The sequence below is a fragment of the Colletotrichum paranaense genome, assembly GCF_030867605.1.
Source record: "Colletotrichum paranaense strain IMI 384185 chromosome Unknown Scaffold_12.1, whole genome shotgun sequence".
NCBI lineage: Eukaryota > Fungi > Ascomycota > Sordariomycetes > Glomerellales > Glomerellaceae > Colletotrichum > Colletotrichum paranaense.
The window spans coordinates 1595031-1619862 of NW_026848970.1; the positions used below are offsets into that span (position 1 = coordinate 1595031).

The 24832-nt window shown below is 22.6% G+C and overlaps 1 protein-coding gene across 1 annotated transcript; it reads left to right on the plus strand.

Moving 5' to 3' along the window:
- Positions 1-241: 241 nt before the first annotated feature.
- Positions 242-17940, plus strand: CPAR01_13463 (uncharacterized protein; the record flags this gene model as incomplete). The annotated part of the gene is made up of 3 exons (XM_060497717.1): positions 242-425; positions 8206-8215; positions 17928-17940. The coding sequence occupies 3 exons, from the start codon at positions 242-244 to the stop codon at positions 17938-17940; spliced, it is 207 nt and encodes a 68-aa protein (XP_060344110.1).
- Positions 17941-24832: the final 6892 nt, after the last annotated feature.

Here is a 24832-nt window from a genome sequence, read left to right on the forward strand (position 1 = left end):
TGGGCATACTTCAGGCTATAGTTTACTTTCATGATAAAGGTCAACGAAACAAGGAAGCCCGGATGATACCCGATCGCCTTTGGACACAGGCGGTTTCCATGGTTCAAGGGAGGAAAGCAGGGCTGATAGATTTGTCGACGTCGTTCAGTATTTAAACCCCGTTCCTCACTAATGGTGCTCCTGATGTGTCTGCATGCCTTACACAAGTGCCAGATCGAACTACACAATTGTTTCAATCACAATGGGCTTTATGAAATCATCTCTGGCGTGTCTAGGGGCACTTGCCGTCCTGATCATCGCTACCCCTATAGACAAAACTTCAACCCCAGCTATCTCTGCTCGTGCTGAGGCTACCGTCTTTATGTGTGACGATACCCGCTTCAGAGGCCGCTGCCGAACCGACGTCCTTCAGACAGGATCCTGCTGTGAGTTCCGCTCCCACACTAAGCCCTTATCTCGATGCTTAATCGGTCGCTATAAGCAATTTACTTACAGAGGAGCTATGCATAGATAATGTCCCGGAGAGTTTCGTTGACCGCATCAGCTCTATTCGTAACAATGATAGGAATAAAGATACTTGCACTTGGTATCGGTAAGTGTAAACCTTGAGAATAGAATTGTTATTTAGAACCTTCTTGACTAAGAAGGACATTTCTTAAATATAGGGAGCGGCAATGTCGAGGGGAATCCTATCGTAACCAGGATGATGATAATTTAGCTGATGGTAATGGCCGCTTTAACGATGCTATCCGAAGTTATGAGTGCAAGAGAAAGTAAACAATACTAAATAGTAATAAAAATACGTATTACTATTTCTTAATAGCAATTTATTATTATTAAAGCCTATAGTTAAGTAAAAAGAGAAGAAAATTTATTATTTAATTATAATATTAAAGTCTATTATTAATTTGACTTTCTTTATTATAAGTTTAAAAGAACGCTTTTATATTATTATAATATTATTCATTTTCTTTCTAAGCTATGAGTAAAACATCGAGTTTAGGATAATTAAATTATATAGAAAGTTATAAAATATAGTATAATAGCTTTTTTTTTTACTTAATAAATATGAATAATTAAATTTAAAGAAATTAAGCGTTTAAGAAACGAACTATATAATTTAATATATTATTAAAACTTATAATATATAACTTAAGTTAACCCGCTTAAGAAGCTATTATAACTTTAATATATTAAACGTATTAAGATATTTAAATATGATATATCTTTTTAAAAGAAAAATCTTATAAAATGCGTTAAATAATAATAAATAAGAATAAAAAACCTAGTATACTAAAGTAACGGGTCCCGTTTTTAAAATATATTTATTTATATTTTTTATTATTATTAGCTACTCGGGTAGTTCTTAATATTAATTATATAGGATTAATATATAGTATTATATAAGAAATTAAGTTATAAGTACTTAATTAGCGAGGCTATAATATAGGTATAGGTATATTATAAAACTAAAGCTTATAGAGTTCTTTATATAAGCTCTATATTATAAAAAGTTCTTTTATAATACGATCCGTGCGTTAGTTACTAAGTTATCGGCGTTTTATTACTAAGTATATCCCGAATTTATTATAATTACTCCCCTTTTACATAATTTTAATCCCTAAAGTTATTATATAATATCTTTTTTTAATACTAATAGTAAAGCTATTAATATTATTATTTATAATATCTTTTTTAAAGCGTTAATAATATCCTTTTTTATTTAGGAATAAAGTATTATTTTTATCCTATTATTTAATAGATATTTTATTATTATTATTTAGTAATAGTATATTAACTAGTTACTATATTAATAATACGTATTTATAATAAAGTATTCTAACTATTATAATATATAAGAGCCCGCTTAACTTCGTAGTTATTATTATTACTAAGTTATTAAGTAAAGTAAAAGATTTTTTTTATTACTAATTACGTATTTACTTTTTTTTCTTTTTTTTATTTAGCGACCGTTTTATAAATTCTTTCTTATATAACTATACCTTTTTTTTTATAATATTTTAATTTCTATATCGTTTTTTAATTATAATTCTTTTATTATATTATTACTAAGTATTCGCTAAAATATTTACTATTTCGCGTATTTAAAATATATTTAATATTAAGTATAATTTTAAAAAGGGCTTTTATAATTTTTATAATAGTACTCTTTATATACGCTACTTATTTAGTATATATCGTAATATTAATAAGCTTATTTATATTACCGGTACTTATATTACTAAGTATATTTTTTATTAAGTTAATAAAAAGAAGTATTTTATTATAAGTCGTCGAGTCTTTATTAATTTATTACTAAATATTTAGTTAACGGTATTATTTTAGGTTTTTAAAGAGCTATATAGTACTACTTAGCTTATTTAAATTACTTTTATAATATTCCGCTATACTAAAGAGTAGGGTAACTTTAACTTTTATAAGCGTAGCTACGTTTTTTACGCTTTGAGTTATATTAATAATATAGAAAATAAGGTTAGTATTTATATTACTAACTTATTAATAAGTAATAAGGTCTACTTTAAGTAAGCTATTGTTAAAGAGCTCGCTACTAATTATAAGTATTTAAACTTATTAATTTCGATTATAATAAGTTATTAGCGATCGTTTAGTAATTATTTTTTTTATTAATTTAAATTTCTCTTTTTAAACTAGTATTATTAATATTAATAATAAGGTTAAAATTATTTTCTATTTTAGTTACTTTTAACTAACTTACTTTTATAATAATAATTACGTAACTATTTTATAAAGTAACTTTAATTCTCTATTTTAATATTATAAAAAGACTCCCTAGGGCGTTATTATTACGTATATCCCGAAGTTTTTTAATTTTTTTATTTTTTATAAGCGCGTTACTAAGTACTTAGTAAATAATATGCTTATTTATACTATTATTATTTATAACGCTCTCCCTATTACTTATAATCCTAAGACTTAGATTCTTATTAAGAAACGTACTCTTATTATTAATTATATTTTTAATAATAAAAATAAGAATAACGATTTTAAAATTAAGTTTAAAAAGTCTTAGTTTAAAGTAATTAAGTTTAAGAAGTTCGGTAGCGAATTAAAGGATTTTTTTAATTAGTAACGTAATAAGCGTCGCCGCCTTATTATTAATAACTTATTAACCCCTTTTTATAATACTCTTTTTATTATAAATAAGCCTACCCTAGCTTTTAGTTATATAGCTTTAGATCTTAATATAATTAGTATTATACTCCTTTTACTCTAAGTAAAAGCTCTATAATAGCTTAATAAAGTTATTAATCTAATTAAGGCCGAAGCTAAGGGTTATAATAAGTAGTTTAACGTTAATAAGTTTATTATAAATATTAATATTACTAAGGCTCTTTAAATTAATAATAATAATAAGAGCGTCTTTTTAGAGGATACTCCCTTTTCCCAACTTTTTACTAATAATAATAGCATTTTACCCCCTATTTTACTTTTATTCTATTTTTTATTATAATTCTTATCATAGTTCTTATTATAGCTCTTATTATAATTCTTATTATAACTCTTATTATAGCTCTAATTATAGTTCTTATTATAGTTTTTATTATAGTTTTTAATAATAAATAAGTAGGGAACGCTTTATAAACTATTATTATTAATACGTATAATACTCTATATAATTTTAACTACTTTTTTATAGCCCGTTATATTATTAATAAAATTAACGGTCTTACTCTAAGTAGTTAACTAAGCGCGCGCATAAAGCCTACCCGCTTTTTTATTTTTAAATAGAATATTATAACTAACTATTATATTTTAGAAGTATATACTAAAGTTATTATTATTATTACTAATATTACGTAAGTTACTCCCATAATATAGTTAGATCTTAGCGATCTTTTAATAATATACTACTAAGGGTTATAATATTATATCTTTTTTTTAAAAATTATACTAAGTTAAATAAAAAGAGTTTTATAAAGTATTATTAATTAACTTATTTTTAGTAACTTTTCGCTACGAACTTAATATTTATTATTCTATTTTATATATATATTCTTTTTATAGCGTTTGAATTTTATAACTACTTTTATTATCTTATTAAAATATTTAGTAAGCTCTTATATATTATATTTAGTAAGCTATTTAGCTTATTTAACGAGATATCGTAAGTTTCTTTTTTTATTTTATTTCGTAACGATTTTTTTAATTTCCTAAATATTTTACTTATTCTCTAACTCCGGAAGATTTACTATTTAGTTACTAACTATTTAGTAATTTTCTTATAGTTTAAGCTAAAAAACTAAGAAAATACTATATACTTTTTAATATTATTTTAGTAAATATACTTAATAAGCTTACTTACTTACTTTTTTAACTATTACTATTTTAATATATCTCGGCGCTAATTTATTATTTTTAAATTATATATTCTTTATTAATAAGCTAACGACTTCTTTATAATTAAACTTTTTTAGCGTATATTTTTTATTATAATAAGCTACTTAGCTCTTAGAGGCTTATACCTAGGCTTATATAGCTTAGGCCTTAATTTTTTTAATTTTCTAAACCCTTTTTTAAACCCTTTAAACTATAGCTTTATAATTAAATATATATTTAATATACTTAAAGTAGTAGCTATATAACGCTATATATAGGGATATTTTTATAATAAAGTATTAGCTATTATTATATATAAATTTAGCCTTTTTTAACTACGCTACTTACTTATTTAATAAGCCCTTAGTATAAATTTTTAAATACTTTTTTAATATTTAATAAGTCCGCTCTATTTAGCCGTCCGTTTATAAGTAATATATAATAAATAGTTAGCGACGTATCGCCCGTTTTTTTAATAAACTCTTTTTAAAATATATTTATAAAGAGCTTATCTCTATTTATAATAATACTTTTTAATATATTAAACTTATATTTAACCTTTTTATATAAAATACTTATTATTTATACGGCGTTAAGTATTTTAATAATAAATAAGAACTTTACAAACTTTATTATATAATAAATAATAATTAAAATATAGTCGTACTTAGTACTATTACTATAAGCGCTCGGTAATAATCCTATAATAGAATCTATAAATATTTTTTAAAATAAGTACGAGGGTAATAATAATAATTATAACTACTTATATAGCTTATATCTTAGGGTTATAACTTTTAAATAGTACTTATAGTTTTTAATATATTTTTAAATATCTCGTTAAATATTTTTTTAATAAAACTTCCTTTAGATTAGCTCAAGAGTTTTTATAGTTCTTATATAACCTATTTTATAATTATCGTAATATTAATAAAAGATTTTTATTTAAAAAGACTTTATTTAAAAAATAATAAGTCTTTTTTTAAAAAATAGTATACCCTATTCATTAAGTAAATATATTCTTAGCTCGCTAATTATAATACGAGCTCTTATTAATTATAATATATAAAACTCGTTTTTAGTTTATAATTTTTTAATAAGCTTTTTAATTTTTAATAAAAAATAAAAAGCGAATACCGTTTTATTTCTTATAAATTCTTTTATAACGGGATATAAAATATATTATTTTAATATAATAATCCTAGCTTTATTTAACTTTTTTTTATTTATACCGGATTATTAACGAGCGTTTATTAATAACTTTTTTATTTTTTTACCTCGAGTTATTATAATAATAATTATTATTACTTTATTAATACGCCCTATAATACGTTATTAATATAAGAGAGAGGATTCCCTATTTTTAAAACTAGTTAATATCTAGCTAGGATTATAAAAAGAGGCCTTAACTATTTAAATATATATTTTAATAATATTGTTTTTCCTTTTTAAGCTAATTATCCTTTATTAATATTAAGTAATAGTTCGCTAATAAGACGTAGTTTCTAAGTTAATATAAAGAGGACGTTTTTATAAAGCACTTCTCTTTTTATATAATCTAGCTTCTTAAATAAACCGTTCGCTAAGTTTATTTTTTTAATTAGTATTTTAAATTGAAATTAAATATTAATAGCTTATATACCTACTTTATAAAGCTTTTTTAAAAGTCCCGTACTAATATACCGATTACTTTTTTAAATACTTAGTAGTCTATTAGAACTATAAACTTTTATAAAAAGCTTTAGAAATAATAAGCTTAATACTCTAACTTTTTTATTATAGCGAGTAGTTCTTATTAGCCCGTAGGCTATTACTATTCTATATCTAAGAGCTTTTATAATTAATAAGTAACGGGTCGCTATTTTTTATTAGCTTATTATAATAAAATTACTACGATAGTTTTAATTAAAGCATTAGTTTTTATTTATATAATATATTATAAGTTTTAATATACAAGTACGGTTACTAAAGTAAAAGCAACTTTTAACTAATTAAACGCTTTATTTACTTCTTTAGTTTATTAGAATATTTTTACTTACCCCTTTTTTATTTTTAATAATACTATTATTAATATAACGATACTCGAGTATTTAGTAATAAACTTCTAATAAAAGTTATAGCACTTTAAAAATACTTAAATATTTTTAATAGACTTTAGCGCTTTTTAATTAGTAATCGTTCGTACTCACAACGTATTAATTTTAATTTCTTTTAGGGTAATAATATAACTTAGAAATTCGACTCTTTTTTAATAAAACGAGTATTTTAATAGTTTAGTAAAAAGCTTATATAACTATAGATATTAAAGGACTTTTTTAATATTTTTTATATACTATTCCCTTATTATTAAATAAATTATTAAATTATTTATATATATTATATAATAAATATTTAGTAAATTGGCGAGCGTTTAGTAAATATACGTTTAGAACGTCGTAAGTACGTTCGTTAATTTAAAAAATATAATAATATACTTAAAGTAACTATATCGGCTCCGAAACGTTATTTTTTATTACTTTTCTTTTTTAATTTAAATACAGTAATAAGTATTTTTAATATTTATTTTTAAAATCTATTTTACTTTACGAAGCCTATTTAAGAGCTTATTAATAAGCGGTAGTAAATATTAATTTTTTATAATTATTTTATTTAAACCGTAGTAGTTTATATAAAAACGTAGCGTACTATTCTTTTTTAATATAAAAAAGATCGGTACCCTAGCTTTATTAACTAAAAGTATAATACGACTATTTACTAAGTTCTTAGTAATATACGCGCGAAGCTTATTAAGTTATTTCTTATTTAACGGATAAATAGGGCTATATAATAGTTTAGTATTTAGAATTAAGTTAATTAAGTATTCTACTCTATTATATAATTACGGTCCTTTTACTAACTATTTATTAAACGTTTTTATTTCGGATTAAAGCTTTAATAATAGACCTCTTTATAGTTTAGTTTTTATTATCCCTATAATATTTTTTATAATAGTAATATATAATATATAAGCTTTTTTACGATTTTTAATAATATTACGAGCTATTATTTTTAGTTTAGTAATAGAAATAGGCTCGTATAACTATATATTTATTATAGTATTAATACGAATACCTTCTTAGCTTATTAATAGTTATAATAATAAAAAGTCTACTATTTTTTTATTTTTATTAATTATAATAAATAGTTATTAAATCTTCCTCGGCTATTTATAGTAGTTAATAAAAAAGAGCGTTAATTAATAAGCTTTCCCTTAGCTTACTACCTTATTTTAAAAGTTTTTTAATAAAAAAGCTATAGTAATAGCTAAGGTTAACCCTAAGTAAGTTACGAGCCTAGTATTAATAATATCTATTTTAGAGTATATATTTATATTAACTTTTATTAGCTTTTTAACGAGCTTTTATAAAACTATTACCCTATTTTTCGTAATTATTTTTATTAGTACTTTTTTAATACTTAATATAAGTATATTAAGTATATCGCTTATATTTACTCGTTTTTTAATAAGTTAACTTTTATAACTCTTAGCTTAGTAATAACTCGTTAAATAGTTATTAATATTAGCTTTAATTAGGAGTACGTTAGCTTATTATTACCCTTACTTCCTAACTTATTCTTTTAGTACTTATTAAATATATAGCTCGTTTTATTATACATAAAATATTTAATATTATTATTACGACGCTTTTATAATAGCTTAGTACAAGTAGTTTTATTATATAGTTTTTATAACGTTATTCTTAGTAAGTCTTTAGAGCCTAGCTTTTTAAAACTCTCCCTATTTGTTTTTTATAAAAAGGGGATATCCGACGTATATTACGACTTAATATATATAACTAAAACCAGGGCCCGCCCCGTAGGCTTATAATAGCTATAATATATTATATATATAAAAATATAGGAATATAAAATAACTCTTATAAAATAGAAGAACTATAAAATAAGTTACGTAATAATAAAAAATAAAAAGGTCTATATATTAAGGATATAGACCCCGTTTTTTTAAAATATAGAGCCCGTATATTTAAAATATAAGGCTTATTAAAATAATATACGAATAAAAAATATATTTAAAAACGAGATTTATATATAGTATAAACTTAAACCGGGCTTAAAAATAAACTTTTTATAGCTTTTTTAATGATTAACTTAATATTAAATTTTATAATCGCTTTTAGTTATTTTTATTAAGAACCCCTTTTAATAAGACTATAATTAATTACTAAAGCCTTACCTATTTTACGACTTATAAATATAGTTTTAGGGAAGCTATTTATAATTACGATATTATTTACTTAGTATTCGTAGCCTTAATTTTTATTAATATACTTATTATAACTAGCTAGCTATAATAACGTAGTTATTTAAATAATAAGTATAACCTCTTTTTACTATTTTTTTATAACTAGTTACTACTTTTTTATTAATTTAGTAATTATAATTTATTAATTTTATAAACTATATTACGTACTTTTTTAATTAAGACTTTATAATAAATTAAGTCGTCCTATAACTAAAATAGTAATTTAAAAAAGAATTAGTATACTTTTATTTTTAAATTTTCTATATTTCTATACCTAGGTTATAATTAATTACTAACTATTTAATAAAAAACTAAGTAGGGGTTTAGCCCTTTTTTAGTTTTTTTATCCTTAGCTTTTTATAATATTCCCGTTTTTAAATCTTAGGGTTTACGTATTATTAATAAACGAACGCTAAGAAGTTATTTTAAAAAAGGGGATTTTAGAAGCTCTTTTTATAATTATACTATTACGTTTATAATAATAGGGATATTTTAAATAGGGCTTATTTAGTATACTATTTTATAATACTTCTTATATAAAGATTATTACTTATCTCTATAATAATAATTTAGTTTATTACTTAAGTACTTATAGACTCTTTTTTAATAGGTTTATAGTTATAAAAAAGAGGCTTTTTATATTCTTATTAATCTAAACGCGTTATTAATTATTTAATAAGCTATTAGACGAGCTCCTCGTATTAACGCTATTTTTAGTTTTAGTTTTTAATTATTATTTTTATTATTTTATAAAAGTAGGTTATTATTAAGTTTATAAGGTTTATTAGATTAGCTATTTTAATATTATCTGCGCTTTTATATACGCTTAGACCTCGTATATTTAGCGATTAGTTATTAATAAACGCCCTATTTACAATAAATAGGGTCCTCGGGGTATTAATAAAGTAACTAATCCGTAAGGGTAATTTACTTTGATTATTTTCTTTCTCTAGCTCCTCTATAAATATTAATATTTAAATAGGACTCGCTTTATAATAAGCTTATTATCCCGGATAGAATAGGGTTAAATAGTTAATTTTAAATAGTTATAGCTTATTAATATTAACAGCTTTTTATTAATAACTAAGCGTCGCTTTATTAACGTTTTATTCGTTTTTATAATTTATTATTACTTATACTAATTATTCTATAAAAATAAAAGCTTTAGAATTATAAAAAGTTAGGTTATAAATACTTAACTAACGGAGCTATAATATAAATATAAGTATATTATAAGACTAAAGCTTATAGAGTCCTTTATATAGGCTTTATATTATAAAAGGCTCTTTTATAATACGATCCGTATACTAGTTACTAAGTTATTAGCGTTTTATTACTAAGCGCATCCCGAATTTATTATATATTAATAAATACTCTTACTATTTTAATAGACTATTTTTTTAAATTTTCTACTTTTTTAACTTTTCTTTTTATAAAGTTTATAATTATAGATTATTAATAGTAATATTAGGCGCCTAACGCTATTACTTTATAAGCCCGCGTACCTAGCTAAGTTAATTACCTTTTTTAATAGTAATAGCTTATAATAGCATAGTATTAGAGGTACTCTCGTTATTATTATTAAGAATAATACTAACCTCTATAAGCTTTTATTACTAATATCTCCTATATATATATATATATATATATATATATATTTGTTACCTCGTTTTTTTTATTAAAATTAAAAACGCTCCCCTCGCTATTTATTATCGTCGCGCTATTACTATTACTATTACTATTACTACCTTATTATCTACCTTAAGTATACTTTATTAAAATACCGAGATACTAATAGCTCGTTAACCCTTAGGGCTTTTTTAATAACTAGAAGTTCGATCCTATGAGTATTGTACTAAACGACCCCGAGCTATAAATAAACTACTTTAATAAATACTATACTTATAATATTAATTTATAAAAAATAGATAAATATATTATTATAAGCGTTACCCTTATTAGCGCCTTTTTAATATAATAGAGTAGTATAGATAAGCTTAGACTTAATAATATATAATAATTTCTTTTCTAGCTTTATAAGCATAAAAAGTTAACTTTAACAGGATTACGTTTTTAAAAAAAATTATATAATATAATATATTTTTTAACTATATAATATATATAATATACCCTAAGTATACGCTTAACGTAATATAATAATTTTAATATAAAAACCGCTATATAATTTAGGATAAGTAAGTTACTTAATAGTAGTACTAATTAAAAAAGTTAATAGTAAAAGTCGGCTATAAAGTTAATAGTAAAAGTCGGCTATAAAAGTTAAAAGTAGCCCTTAATTATAGAGGTTTTAAACTTTAATAATAACGTAAAAGTTTTTTAAAAAAGGGCTAAAAAGGCTAATATCTAGCTACTCTTTATATTAGAGCTTATAAAAATTATTTTTACCTTTATTATTTTTAATATTACTTAAAGCTAGTTTTTATATAAACTAAAATAACCCCCTGACGGAGCAATTCGCCGGGGCCGTACTGTGTATTACGTATTAAAGAAAACTAGGTTTAATACGCTCTATACCTAATTACTAACTAAAATAATTAACCGACTTAACTATTATCTCTTTTTTATTAATAGCTCCTAACCTTCTACCGCTTCTAGTTACTTATAAAGCGAGCTTTACTTATTTTAACGCGCATAGGACCTCTTAGTACTAGCCTACGTAGGTAACTAGGTCTAGTATAATCTTTTTTTTTATATAAGTATTATTATTACTTAAGGGGTCTTATAAAAGCTATTTAAAGCGCCGGCTTATTATTTTAACCTTATATATTTCTAGCCCGTTTATTATAACTATTATAACTAAGCTAGTATTAATATACCGGATTTTAATATCTATATTAGCCTAGCTATTTATAATATTTATAATATTATCTAGCTAAATTCTATACTATTAAAAAGTACTTTACTACTCTTTAGGTATACTTACGTTAGCTATAATAATTATAATATTAAACTAACTAAAGAGGTCGCTTAGCCTAAGAGGGGTAGACTTATTAACTTACTAATTACTAACTATATACTAAAAATAAAGTAAGTTCTCGTTAAGGTAGTAGTTTATATATTAATAAGTTTATTTAGTAAATTTATTTAGTAAATTTATTTAGTTTAAATAGAGGTTAATTTAAATAGAGAGTAGTTTTAAGTAATATTAAAAGTAATAAAGATAGAAAGAATCTTTACGAGCTTTAAAAAGTAGTAAATATTAGCCTATTTAGCCCTTTTTTTAAAAACCTCTACGTTACTATTAAAGTTTAGAACTTTTACGGTTAAAAAAGGCCGCTTTTAATTATTATAGCCGATTATTATAGCTAATTATTATAACTAACCTCTATTATTAACCTTTTTAACTAGCGCCGCTACTAAAGAGGGTAATTTACTTATCCTAAATTAAAGGGTAGTTTTTATATCGAAATTATTATATTATATTAAGCGCGTACTTAAGATATATTACGCGTATTATATAGTTAAAAAGTTATTACGACTAGCTAGTCATAATAAGTATATTAATAAAAGTTAAGGCTATAAGTACTAAGTAAATAGTATCGTAATTATAAATAGCTTCCCTAAAGCTATATCTATAAGTCGTAAAATAAGTAAAGCTTCGGTAATTAATTATAATCTTATTAAAAAAAGTTCTTAATAAAGATAGCTAAAAGCGATTATAAGATTTAATATTAAGTTAATTATTAAAAAAGCTATAAAAAGTCTATCCTTAAGCCCGGTTTAAGTTTATATTATATATAAGTCTTATTTTTAAATATATTTTTTATTTATATATTATTTTAACGGGCCCCGTATTTTAAATATATAGGCTCTATATTTTAAAAGGGCGGGGTCCGTATCCTTAGCGTACGGACCTTTTTATTTTTTATTATTACGTAACTTATTTTATAATTCTTCCGTTCTATAAGAGTTATTTTATATTCTTATACTCTTATATATATAATATACCGTAGCCGCTATAAGCCTACGGGGCGGGCCCTAGTCTTAGTTATATATATTAAGTTATAATATTAAGTCTCTTTTTTAAAAATCTAGTCCTATAGACCTATAAATAAGTTATACTTTCCTAGGTCAGGGATTTGTTAAGTATATCTTTTTAAAATATACTAATATAATATTAAGTCGTATTAAAAAACGTTTATTAAATAACTCTATTTTTAAGCTTCGTTTAGCTTATAATAACGTATTTAATCGCTTTAGTTTTAATAATATAATACTTTATACTTAATATTTCTATACGAAATACGTATATTATATAGTTAAGGGGTCAAAGACTTATTAAGATTATAAAAATTTAAAGCGTCCTTATAATAGTTTTATTATTACGTCGAGTCGTAAGTATTACTATAGCTTTATTATTTATAATTATTAATATTTTCGTAATAAAGAGGCTAAGTAATTAGCGTTAAGATTTAGAATAAAAAAAAGAGGAGGTTAGTAATATTTTACTTAATTTTTATATAAAGCTCGCTCAGATTTAGTTTAAGATCGTAAAAGTAGCTAGTCGTTTAGCTTATATTCGGACTATTTAAAAAAAAGTAAAAAAGCGGTATATTAAGACCTTTATTTAAGGTATATAAAAATTAAAAAAAGAAGATCGTATTCTTTTTATATTAAATACTTATAAATAATAAGTAGTAAACGATCTTTAAATAGTAAGTATTTTTAATAATATTAATTAGACTTTTTTTAAAATTAGTAACGAGTTCGCTTCCTTAGGGCCGTTAATATTAAATACTAACGTTCTTAAATATTATAATAGTCCCGTAAGAGTTCTTTAAAATATTAGAGGTTCGTAATAAGTTCTTATATATTTTTTTCGTATTTATAGCCCTTCTATTTAATAAAATATTCTTTCTTATTATCCTTTATTCTATAATTAATAATTTTTTTAACTTCGTATTCTAATTAGTTTAGTTTAATAATAATATAGTCTTCTATATATAAACCTCTCGGTATAAGTTTAAGTAATAAGATATAAAAAACGGAATAGTATTATATCGTATTTAGTAATTTTAATTTATAATTAATTAATAAGACTTTTTTATTAAATTCGAAAGGTCTAAGTTTTTTATAGTCTAATTTATTACTTAATCGTTTCGTTTTAATATTATAGTAAAGGAGATAGGCGCTATCCCTCTTTTTTAAAAATAGTCCTTTAATCCTTAATTTATCCGCGTTCTTTTTTATACGCTATTATACAAACTCGAAGTTTAATAAGGCTTATTTATAGATTTTCTTAAGTTTATTTATATTTATTATAGTTTTATAGCTTATAGTCCTTATTATACTTCTCTATATATAATTAGTTAGAATTCGTAATTAAAATAAAATAGAGATTCTCTTATACTTTTGCTAACTATATTATTATATATGAACTAGGCTATCGATAGAAATACTACCTAATTATCCTAGTTATAATTTATATAATAACGAAAGTATATTTCGAGGATCTAGTTAATTTTTTCTATCTATTTATCGGTTTACGGGTAAAATAATATTAATAATTTATAATCTATACCGAGTTACGAAATTAGAGATTTCTAAAACTTTAAAATAAATAGCTTATTTCTATTAAAAATAATTTCTTTTAGTAAACCGTAATTTAAGAGTATAACTTTAATAAATATATATACTAAGTCTTTTATTATATTAAATTCTTTATAAGGAATAAAGTGCGTAAACTTAGTAAGTCGGTCGACTATAACTAAGATATTATTATATTATACTTTAATAAATAGTTCTCTAGACTTTAGTAGTTTAATAATAAAGTCTTATATAATTAAATATTATATTTCTATTAGTAATTATAATAGTTATAGCTTATTATAAGGTTTATATAAACTATTCTTATTTTTTTTATAAGTTACGTAGTTCTTAATTACTTTTATAATTTTAGCGTATATAGCGGATTTATTATAATACTAACGAATCCGTTTTTACGTTTTAATAACTCCTTAGTAATTATATATTAGTATACTATAAGTTTTTATAATAAGCTTAGAGGTTATCCTTTTAGTTAGGCTAATATTAATCTTTTTAACTATTATAAAGAGCTTCGTAGTTAGTATAAGGCTACCGTCCTTTTTTTATTTAAAAATAACTTATATTTTTTTAGGGACTACGACTTCGTAATTAGGTCTTTTACTAAGAGCGTTTACCCTACTATTTTTCAAACCTTTTTAGTAGATAATTTAGAAATTAAATTTAAATAAGAATTCGCTCTATCTAACTTATTATTTATTTAGGTTCTTATTTATTATAAAGTTTATAAAGTTCTTATAGTTTATATAAACTATAACCTCGTACTTAGTCCTAAATAACTATAGTCTTTATTCTTAAAATACTTCGATAATTACTATTAGTTCTTTATTATAAATTTACTAATTTAATTTTATTTTATAAAATACCTTAGAATAAAAATAATATAAATAGAGCTTTTTTTATTTATTTTATTATCTTAGGACCGCTCTTATAATAAAATTTAATACGTTAGTCTCGATTTTAAAAAGTTTTTAAGGGTCCGGGATTATAATAACTAGTTCGGAAACGACTATATTCTTAACTTTAATAAATACTTCTTTATACTTAGGATCCTAAACAAATAGAGTATCCTTTCGTATTAAGTTATTAAGAGGTCTAATTATATTAATATAGTCCTTAAGGAATTATTAATAAAAATTAACGAATCCTAAAAATCCTTATACGTTCTTAATATTTTATAATATAGGCTAGTCCCTAACTATTTCTATTTTTAATACTTATATATAGATTTATTTTAATATAATAATATATTTAAAGAAGTTTACTTTTTATATATAGAACTTATACTTAGAGGGTTCGGTATATAACTTAGTATCTTAAAGCTTTTAGAATATTATATAAATATATTTTTTATATATTTTAAAATTAGGAGAGAAGATAAGAATATTATTAATATAAATAATAACGAAAATATTAATATATTCTTAGAGTACGTAGTTAATTATTATTTAAAAAGTTATTAGAGTATTAATAAGTCCGAAGGTATAACGAGATATTTAAAGAGTTTTTTACGAGTTAGGAATACCGTTTTCTATTCGTTTTTTTTTTTAATTCGAATCTAGTTAAATATTTTTTTAAAATTTATAATAGTAAACTAGTTAGCTCTGTATAGTAAATCTCTAAGCTCTATAATAAGTAATAAGAGATAGTAATTCTTTTTTATAATTTTATTAAGTTTCTTATAATTAATAATAGGTTTTTATTTTTTTACTCCTTTTTTTAATATAAAAAATAGGGGTAATCTTATAGGGGAATTTAACGGTTAAATAAGTCCCTTTTTAAGTTTTTTATTAATATATTCGTTAAGGTATTCTTATTTTTCTTAGTTTATTAGGTATATTAAGAAGAACTTAGGTTGCGTTCTTTTTTTAAGTTCGATTTTTATATCCTAGTTATTATATTTTAATAATCTTATTTTTTTAAGTTTTATAAATAATTTTATATATATTTAGTACTCCTCGGGTATAGTTTAGAGTCGTTACGATCCTTAATTATTAATACTAATTATAAACTTCCTAAGGCTTTTTACTATCTTAATAAAAACTATATATCGTATTTATTCTCGTTCTTTAGGAGTTACTAAAATCCGTTTAATTTTAAGTCGTTTAGTAATTAGATTTTCTTAAAGGACCTAGTTAGTAGTCTAATCTATCCGTAGGTTATACTTTCGTAATTACGAGATTCTTAGGATAATATCGATATTTCTAATTTTTATAATATCGTATTATAATTATTTTTATTAATTATTAATATATATCGAGAGGTATACGGTCTCTTAATTAATATATTCGTAATTATAATTAACTCGTTCTCCTTTTACTATTTATAGTTAATATAGGTTATTTTTTTATACTTATAATAAGTTAAGTTTATTTACTATTCTTAATAAAATATAAGTTTCTTATACGCTACTATTAATAATAATATTTAGTCCTCGTCTATAAATATCGAAGTTAACTTATAAGTATGCGTCGTTACGTTACTTAGTTATATATAAGAACTTTTTTTTTATTCTTACCTCTCGTCGTTTTTTTATAATTAGCTTTTTTAGTTTTTTAATATACGCTTCTTCTATCGAGCGCCTTACTTATATAGTTCTTATTATTCTCTCTATACCTTAGCCTTTTTAATATAATAAACTTAATATTAATCGTATTTATAATCCTCTTATTCTATATATTTACTATTAAGGTATTTTATAAAAAAGCTAGGGTCTAGGCTAAATATTACTTTATCGTCGTCGTTAAAACTTAGTAATATCTAACTAAATAGTTAATTTTCTATATAAATATTTTTAATAAGTTTATTATCGCGTCTTTATAAATAAAAACGGCTATTTTATTTATATATAAAGTATTAAAAGTATTTATTATCTAAATACTTTATTTAGAATAATTCCTTATAAAAAGGGTCCTCGGGGTCGAGTAGAGAATAGTCTTTATCTATATAAGGGGTTATTATAACTTTTTTATATTCTTTAGTTTTATAGAACTAAATAGTTTAGTTATCCTTAAATAGGTAAATATATTTATATCGTAGTTTATTATCGTTTTTTTTAGAGTTAGTATTATTAACGCTAAGTAGTACTTTATAATCGATCTCTATTTAAGTACGTTATTAAGTAACGTTACGAGGTTCGTCCGAATTATAAAATAATTCTGCTTTATTAAAATAAAAAGAACTAGGTCCTATTTTAATATTTTTTTCCTTAAGGTTAAAATTAAATTTTCCTTCTTTTATAACTCCGAAATTAAGAATCGGTCTCTTAATTACTTCGATCTTATTTTTATATAAAAAGTCTTTAAGCTATTTTTTAATTTTATAAATAAATTTTTTATTACCGTTTACCTATCTTATTATATAAATAGTCTTAGTTAGGGTTTTATTAAATCGAGTTTTTTTTTAAATTCGGAGGGTTATTTTTAGTTTATATAGTTTCGTCGTACTATATAAACGAGGCTATTTATAATTTCTTTTATATCGGGTCCTTTTTTTTTAAATTTAAAGAGCTATTTTTTTATATTAGCTAGGAGTCTTTACTTAATTCGTCTTTTGAAAAAGTAAAACGTATTTTTTATAACGGGGTCTATTTTAGCTTTTTCCTTTATATTTTTATAAGTCTAAGAAAGTATAGTAATATACTTAATATTATTTTTTTTAAGTATATAGGGTTAGTAAGTAGGTATATTCTTTTTTTTAGTTACTACTACTAGGGTCTTAATAAATAGTATAGTATTATATCCGGATCGTCCTATATTTTTAAGTTATTTTAAGTACTATTTTATTTATTTTTTATTATTTTAATAAGTAAGATAGTTATCGTTATAATAAGCTATTTATAAGAGTTATTTATAGAGGACTTCCTTATTTATAATATTAGCTCGTTTTTTTAGAATAGGTTAGTATTAAATATGCTTAAGTTATTAATAATCTCTAGCTATATATCCTAGTTTATTATAATTATAGTATTTAAAGTCCTTTTTTTATTATAGTTCTTTACGTTTAGTAACGCTAAGGTTTATAAGTCCTCTATATTATCTATAAAACGTGCTTTATTATTATTAATTTTTTAGGTTATTTTAGTAGTTACTTAGTAGTTTACTATAATTTTAGTATTTTTTACTAAAGTTAGTTTAAAAGCGTCGTACCTCTCCCTTTTTTTTATATCGTTTATATAATTAAGTATTAATTTTAATAGCGAGCTCGACGTACTATAAGAATTTTATTAATATTTCTATTTTATTAAGTTTATCTTTAACTTTATTTTTTAGTCCTTAATAAAATAAAAAAATATAAGTTTCCTTAGTAAAATCGAGTCGTATTACGAGTCTCTTAAACTTAGTAGTATAGTATAAAACGGACTTAGTTTATTAAAAATTAACTAGGTCTTTTTTAATTTATCGTTTTTTATTAAGGTTTTAAAATAGGGATTCGAGGGCGCTCTAAAATCTTATTATATTACTAAAAATATTCGTAGTTTCTTTTTTATAATAGGGTAAGTAACCGTTATTACTAAGGAATTCTTTTTAAAAAAGTTCGAACTACTCTAGGGCTCGTCCTCTAAAAAAAGGTTACTACGTAAATAACTCGCTTAGTTTTATTATAGAAGTTAGTAATATAAAACGTTTAATAAGTTCTAATTTAAATTAAAAATCCCTTAAGACGTCTAGTAGTTCTATTAAAAATAGTAAGTATATTAAGCTTAAGTTTCTCTCGTTTATCTATAAGAGTCTTAATAATATTAATAATAGCTCGGAGGGTTCTAACTTCTTATTCTAAGTCGTTTACTTCTCTTTTTTTAATTCTTAAGTTAGTTATAGCTTTATTAACTATATTTTAAAAAGTAGTAATATCCTTATTATTTTTAATTAGAGTTACGGCTATTTAAATAGAGTTATTATTAAAGAGCTCTACGAGTTCTTTATTTCTCTTATTACTTTTCTTAACGGTGCGTTATATTTTTTTATAATTTATTTTTTTAAAAACTATATTACTATTGGAGTTATAAATAATATTAAATATCTTATTATTTTCGACCCTAGCTAGCTCGCTAACTAAGTTAACGGGTCGCTTAAAATTAAATAAAAGGGTACTTAAAGTCTTAAAAAATATCGTCGTTCGTTTTATTACTTAGTAAGTCTCGTAAAGTTAACTTACTAAATAAAAGTAATTACAGTATTATAGCTAGCTAGTTATAATAAATATTTTAATAAAAGTTAAAGCTATAAATACTAAGTAAATAATATCGTAATTATAAATAGCTTCCCTAAAGCTATATTTATAAGTCGTAAAATAAGTAAAGCTTTAATAATTAATCGTAGTCTTATTAAAAGAGGTTTTTAATAAAAATAGCTAAAAGCGATCGTAAAATCTAATACTAAGTTAATTATTAAAAAAGTTATAAAAAGTCTATCCTTAAGCCTAGCTTAAGTTTATACTATATATAAGTCTTATTTTTAAATATATCTTTTATTTATATATTATTTTAACGGGCCCCGTATTTTAAATATACGGGCTCTATATTTTAAAAAAGCGAGGTCCGTATCCTTAGTATACGGACCTTTTTATTTTTTATTATTATATAACTTATTTTATAGTTCTTTTATTTTATAAAAGTTACCCTATATTCTTATATATATAGTATATTATAGCCGCTATAAGCCTACGGGGCGGGCCCTAGTTTTAGTTATATATATTAAGTCGTAATAAAAGTATACTATATTATATAATTTTTTTTAAAAGCGTAATCCTATTAAGGTCGATCTTTTATACCTATAAAACTAAAAAAAAGAACCACTACATAAACTAAAATAAATTTATTAAATAAACTTATTAAACAAACTTATTAATATAGAAACTATTACCTTATTAAGGACTTATTTTACTAAAAATGCCCTTTAATAAGTCCCCCCTTCTAGGGCTTCATAAATTCTTAGGCCCCCTCGATACCCTAATTATTATAGTTAACGTAAGTATTTTGAAAAAATAGTAAAATACTTTTTAATAATATAAAATCTAGCTAAGTAATAATACGAACGTTATAAATAACTAAGCTAATATAAATATTAAAATTTAGTATATTAACGCTAACTTAGTAATTATATTCTATAAAATCCCCCCGACGGAGCAATCCGCCGGGGCCGTACCGTATATTACGTATTAAGGAAAACTAGGTATAATGCGCTCTATACTTAATTACTAAATAAAATTAACTCACTCAACTATTATCTCCTTTTTATTAATAGCTCCTAACCTTCCGCTATAGTCTTCTTAAGTTCTAGCTACTTATAGGGCGAGCTTTACTTATTTTAATACGCATAAAACCTCCTAATATTAGCTTACGTAAGTAGCTAAGTTTAATATAATCTCTTTTTTTATATAAATATTATCGTTATTTAAGGGGTCCCGTAAGAGCTATTTAAAATACTAACTTATTACCCTAACCCTCTATATTTTTTACTTATTTATTATAGCTATTATAACTAAGTTAATATTAATATACTAAATTTGAATACTCGTATTAACCTAGCTATTTATAGTACTTATAATATTACTTAGCTAAATTCTATATTAATAAAAAGTACTTTACTACTTTTTAAGTATGCTTATATTAGTTACGATAGTTATAATATTGAGCTAGCTAAAGAGAGCGCCTTGACCGAGAGGGGTAAACTTATTAATAAGTATTTTTAAAAAGTTCTAGCTTATTAATTATTAACTATATATTAAAAATAGAGTAGTAGTTTATGTAGTAGTTTTTTTTTTAGCTTTATAAATATAAAAGATCGACTTTAATAGGATTACGCTTTTAAAAAAAATTATACGATATAGTATATTTTTTAACTATATAATATACGTAATATATCCTAAGTACGCGCTTAACGTAATATAATAATTTTAATATAAAAACCGCTATTTAATTTAGGATAAGTAAGCTATTTTATATAGCGGCGCTAATTAAAAAGGTTAACGGTAAAAGTTAACTTTAATAGTTAGTTATAATAGTCGGTTATAATAATTAGAGGCGGCCCTTAACTATAGAGGTTCTAAACTTTAATAGCGACGTAGAGGTTTTTTAAAAAAGGGCTAAATAGGCTAATATTTACGTATTAGAGCTCGTAAAAACTTTTTTTATTCTTATTACTTTTAATATTACTTAAAGCTACTCTCTATTTAAACTAACCTCTATTTAAACTAAATAAATTTATTAAATAAATCTACTAAATAAACTTATTAATATATAAACTACTACTTAGATAGTTAGTTAGATAATTAGTTAAGAAGTTAGCTAGTTAAAATACTACTTTAACGAGAACCTATTCTATTCCTAATATATAGTTAGTAATTAGTAAGTTAAAGATACCCGTTAGTAAGTCTACCCCTCTCGGGCTAGGCGCCCTCTTTAGCTAGCTCGATACTATAGCTATTATAGTTAATATAAGTACGCCCGAAGAGTAGTAAAGTACTTTTTAATAATACGGAATTTAGCTAGGTAATATTATAAGTATTATAAATAGCTAAGCTAATATAAATATTAAGATTTAGTATATCGATACTAGCTTAGTTATAATAATTATAATAAACGGGCTAGAGGTATATAGGGTTAGGGTAATAAGCCGGTATTTTAAATAGCTCTTATAAGACCCCCCGGGCGACGATAATACTTATATAAAAAAAGAGATTATATTAAACTTAGCTACTTACGCGGGCTAATATTAAGAAGTCCTATGCGCGTTAGAGTAAATAAAGCTCGCCCTATAAATAGCTAAAACTTAGGAGGACTTTACGTAGTAGAAGGTTAGGAACTATTTTAGTTAGTAATTAAATATAGAGCGTATTATACTTAGTTTTCCCTAATACGTAATATATAGTACGGCCCCGGTAGATTACTCCGTCGGGGAAAGAGTAATAGTTTATATATTAATAAGTTTATTTAGTAAATTTATTTAGTTTAAATAAAGAGTAGCTTTAGGTAATATTAAAAGCAATAAAAATAAAAAAAATCTTTATAGGTTTTAGTACGAGTAATAAATATTAACCTATTTAGCCCTTTTTTTAAAAACCTCTACGTCGCTATTTAAATTTAGAACCTCTATAATTAAAAAAGGCCGTTTTTAACTATTATAGCCGATTATTATAACTAACTATTATAGCTAACTTTTACAGTTAGCTTTTTTAACTAGTACTATTACTAAAGAGGGTGGCTTACTTATCCTAAATTAAATAATAATTTTCGTATTAAAATTATTATATTACGTTAAGCGCGTATTTAAAATATATTACGCGTATTATATAATTAAAAAGTAACGTAATTAATAAGCGAGCTACTTAGATAAGCGAGCTACCCACGTTCTTATTACACTTTAAAGATCGGTTTTATAACTATTTATTAAAAATCTAAACTTTAATTAAAAAAAAGCAAATTCTAAACTTCATTTTATTATTATTAAAGGATTATATAAAATAGTTTTCTAAAAATCTAATTTAAGTATCAAAGCGTAAATTAAAAAAGATTTAAAAGTTGGGGCTTTGATAAGGTATTGTTTCGAGATCTAGTTAAATATAATATAAATAATATTAATAATATTTTCTTATTTATATATTTCTTATTATTATCCATATAGGAAGTTTCGTATATTTTAGTCTTATATTCGAATTTTAATAAATACTTAAAAAACCGACTTTTAAAGTGTAATAAAGACGTAGGCAGCTCGCTTATTTAGGCAGCTCGCTTATTAACTATAATATACTATATTATAAAATTCTTTTAAAAGCGTAATTCTATTAAGGTTATTTCTTTTACTTATAAAACTAAAAGAAAGACTACTATATATTTTATAGAACTAAAAGTCTTTATAATATAGGTTATATCATAAATATAAGGGAATATATAAGGGGTTCTCTAATTTTTAATTAAACAAAATATATAATATAAGATCTAGCTACTTACGTAGGATAGTATTAAGAGGTTTTATATATATTAAAGTAAGTATAGCTCGCTTTTTAAATAATTAAACGCGGCGGAAAGTTAGGAGCTACTTTAATTAATATTTAAATATAAAGCATAATACACTTAGTTTTTTTAAGATATAATATACAATACGGCCTTAGTAAATTACTCTATTAGAGGGAAATATTAAAAATGTATATTAAGAACTATCTAAATAATTAATAAAAGGGGAATTAAAAAAATAAATAATATACTTTTTTTTAAATCTTTTTAAATATTTAATAATAATAAAAATAGAATATATATTATATTAAAAGTTTTAAGAAAACGTAAAAAGTTTTTTTTATGTTATTATAATTTTTTATGTAGTGGTTTCTTTTCTAGCTTTATAAGTATAAAAAATCGACCTTAACGGGATTACGCTTTTAAAGGAAATTATATAATATAGTATATTTTTTAATTATATAATACGCGTAATATATCCTAAGTACGGGCTTAATATAATATAGTGATTTTAATATAAAAACTACTATTTAATTTAGGATAGGTAAGCTGCCCTCTTTAGCTACTTATTAATATTAGGCTAAGTAATATATTTATATAGCGGCGCTAGTTAAAAAGGTTAACGGTAGAGGTCGGCTATAATAGTTAGCTATAATAGTCGGTTATAATAATTAGAGGCGGCCTTTTTTAACTATAAAGGTTTTAAACTTTAATAGTAACGTAGAGGTTTTTAAAAAAAAGGCTAAATAGGCTAATATTTACTACTTTTTAGAGCTCGTAAAAAAGATTTTTATCCTAATTACTTTTAATATTACTTAAAGCTGCTCTTTATTTAAACTAACCTCTATTTAAACTAAATAGATTTATTAAATAAATTTACTAAATAAACTTATTAATATATAAACTACTACCTTAACGAGAACCTACTCTACTCTTAGTATATAGTTAATAATTAATAAGCTAAAAATACTCGTTAATAAGTTTACCCCTCTTAAACTAGGCACCCTCTTTAGCTAGCTCGACGCTATAATTATCATAAGTAACGTAAGTACGTTTAAAGAATAATAAAGTATTTTTTAATAATATAGAATTTAGCTAAGTAATATTATAAATACCGTAAATAGCTAAGCTAATACGGATATTAAGATTTAGTATATTAATATTAGCCTAATTATAATAGCTATAATAAACGGGCCGGAAGTATATAAAGTTAGGATAATAAGTTAGTATTTTAAATAGCTCTTATAAGACCCCCCGGGCGACGATAATATTTATATAAAAAAAGAGATTATATTGAACCTAGTTATTTACGGAAGTTAGTATTAAGAAGTCCTATACGCATTAGAATAAGTAAAGCTCGTTCTATAAGTAAGCGGTAAAAAGTTAAGAGTTTTAATTAGTAATTAGGTATAGAGCGTATTATACTTAGTTTTTTTTAATACGTAATACACAGTACGGCCCTAGTAGATTACTCCGTCGGGGGTTATAATTTTTTATATACTTAATATAAAAAGCTTTAATAATTAGTATTAAATTCGTTTTACAAAAGCCTTGAATATTTTATTTATATGCTTTATTATTAACTTAGGTAGTAGATTTCTATTTTTCCTTCTTTTTTTATACTTTTATATTATAAAATTCCCACACAGCGT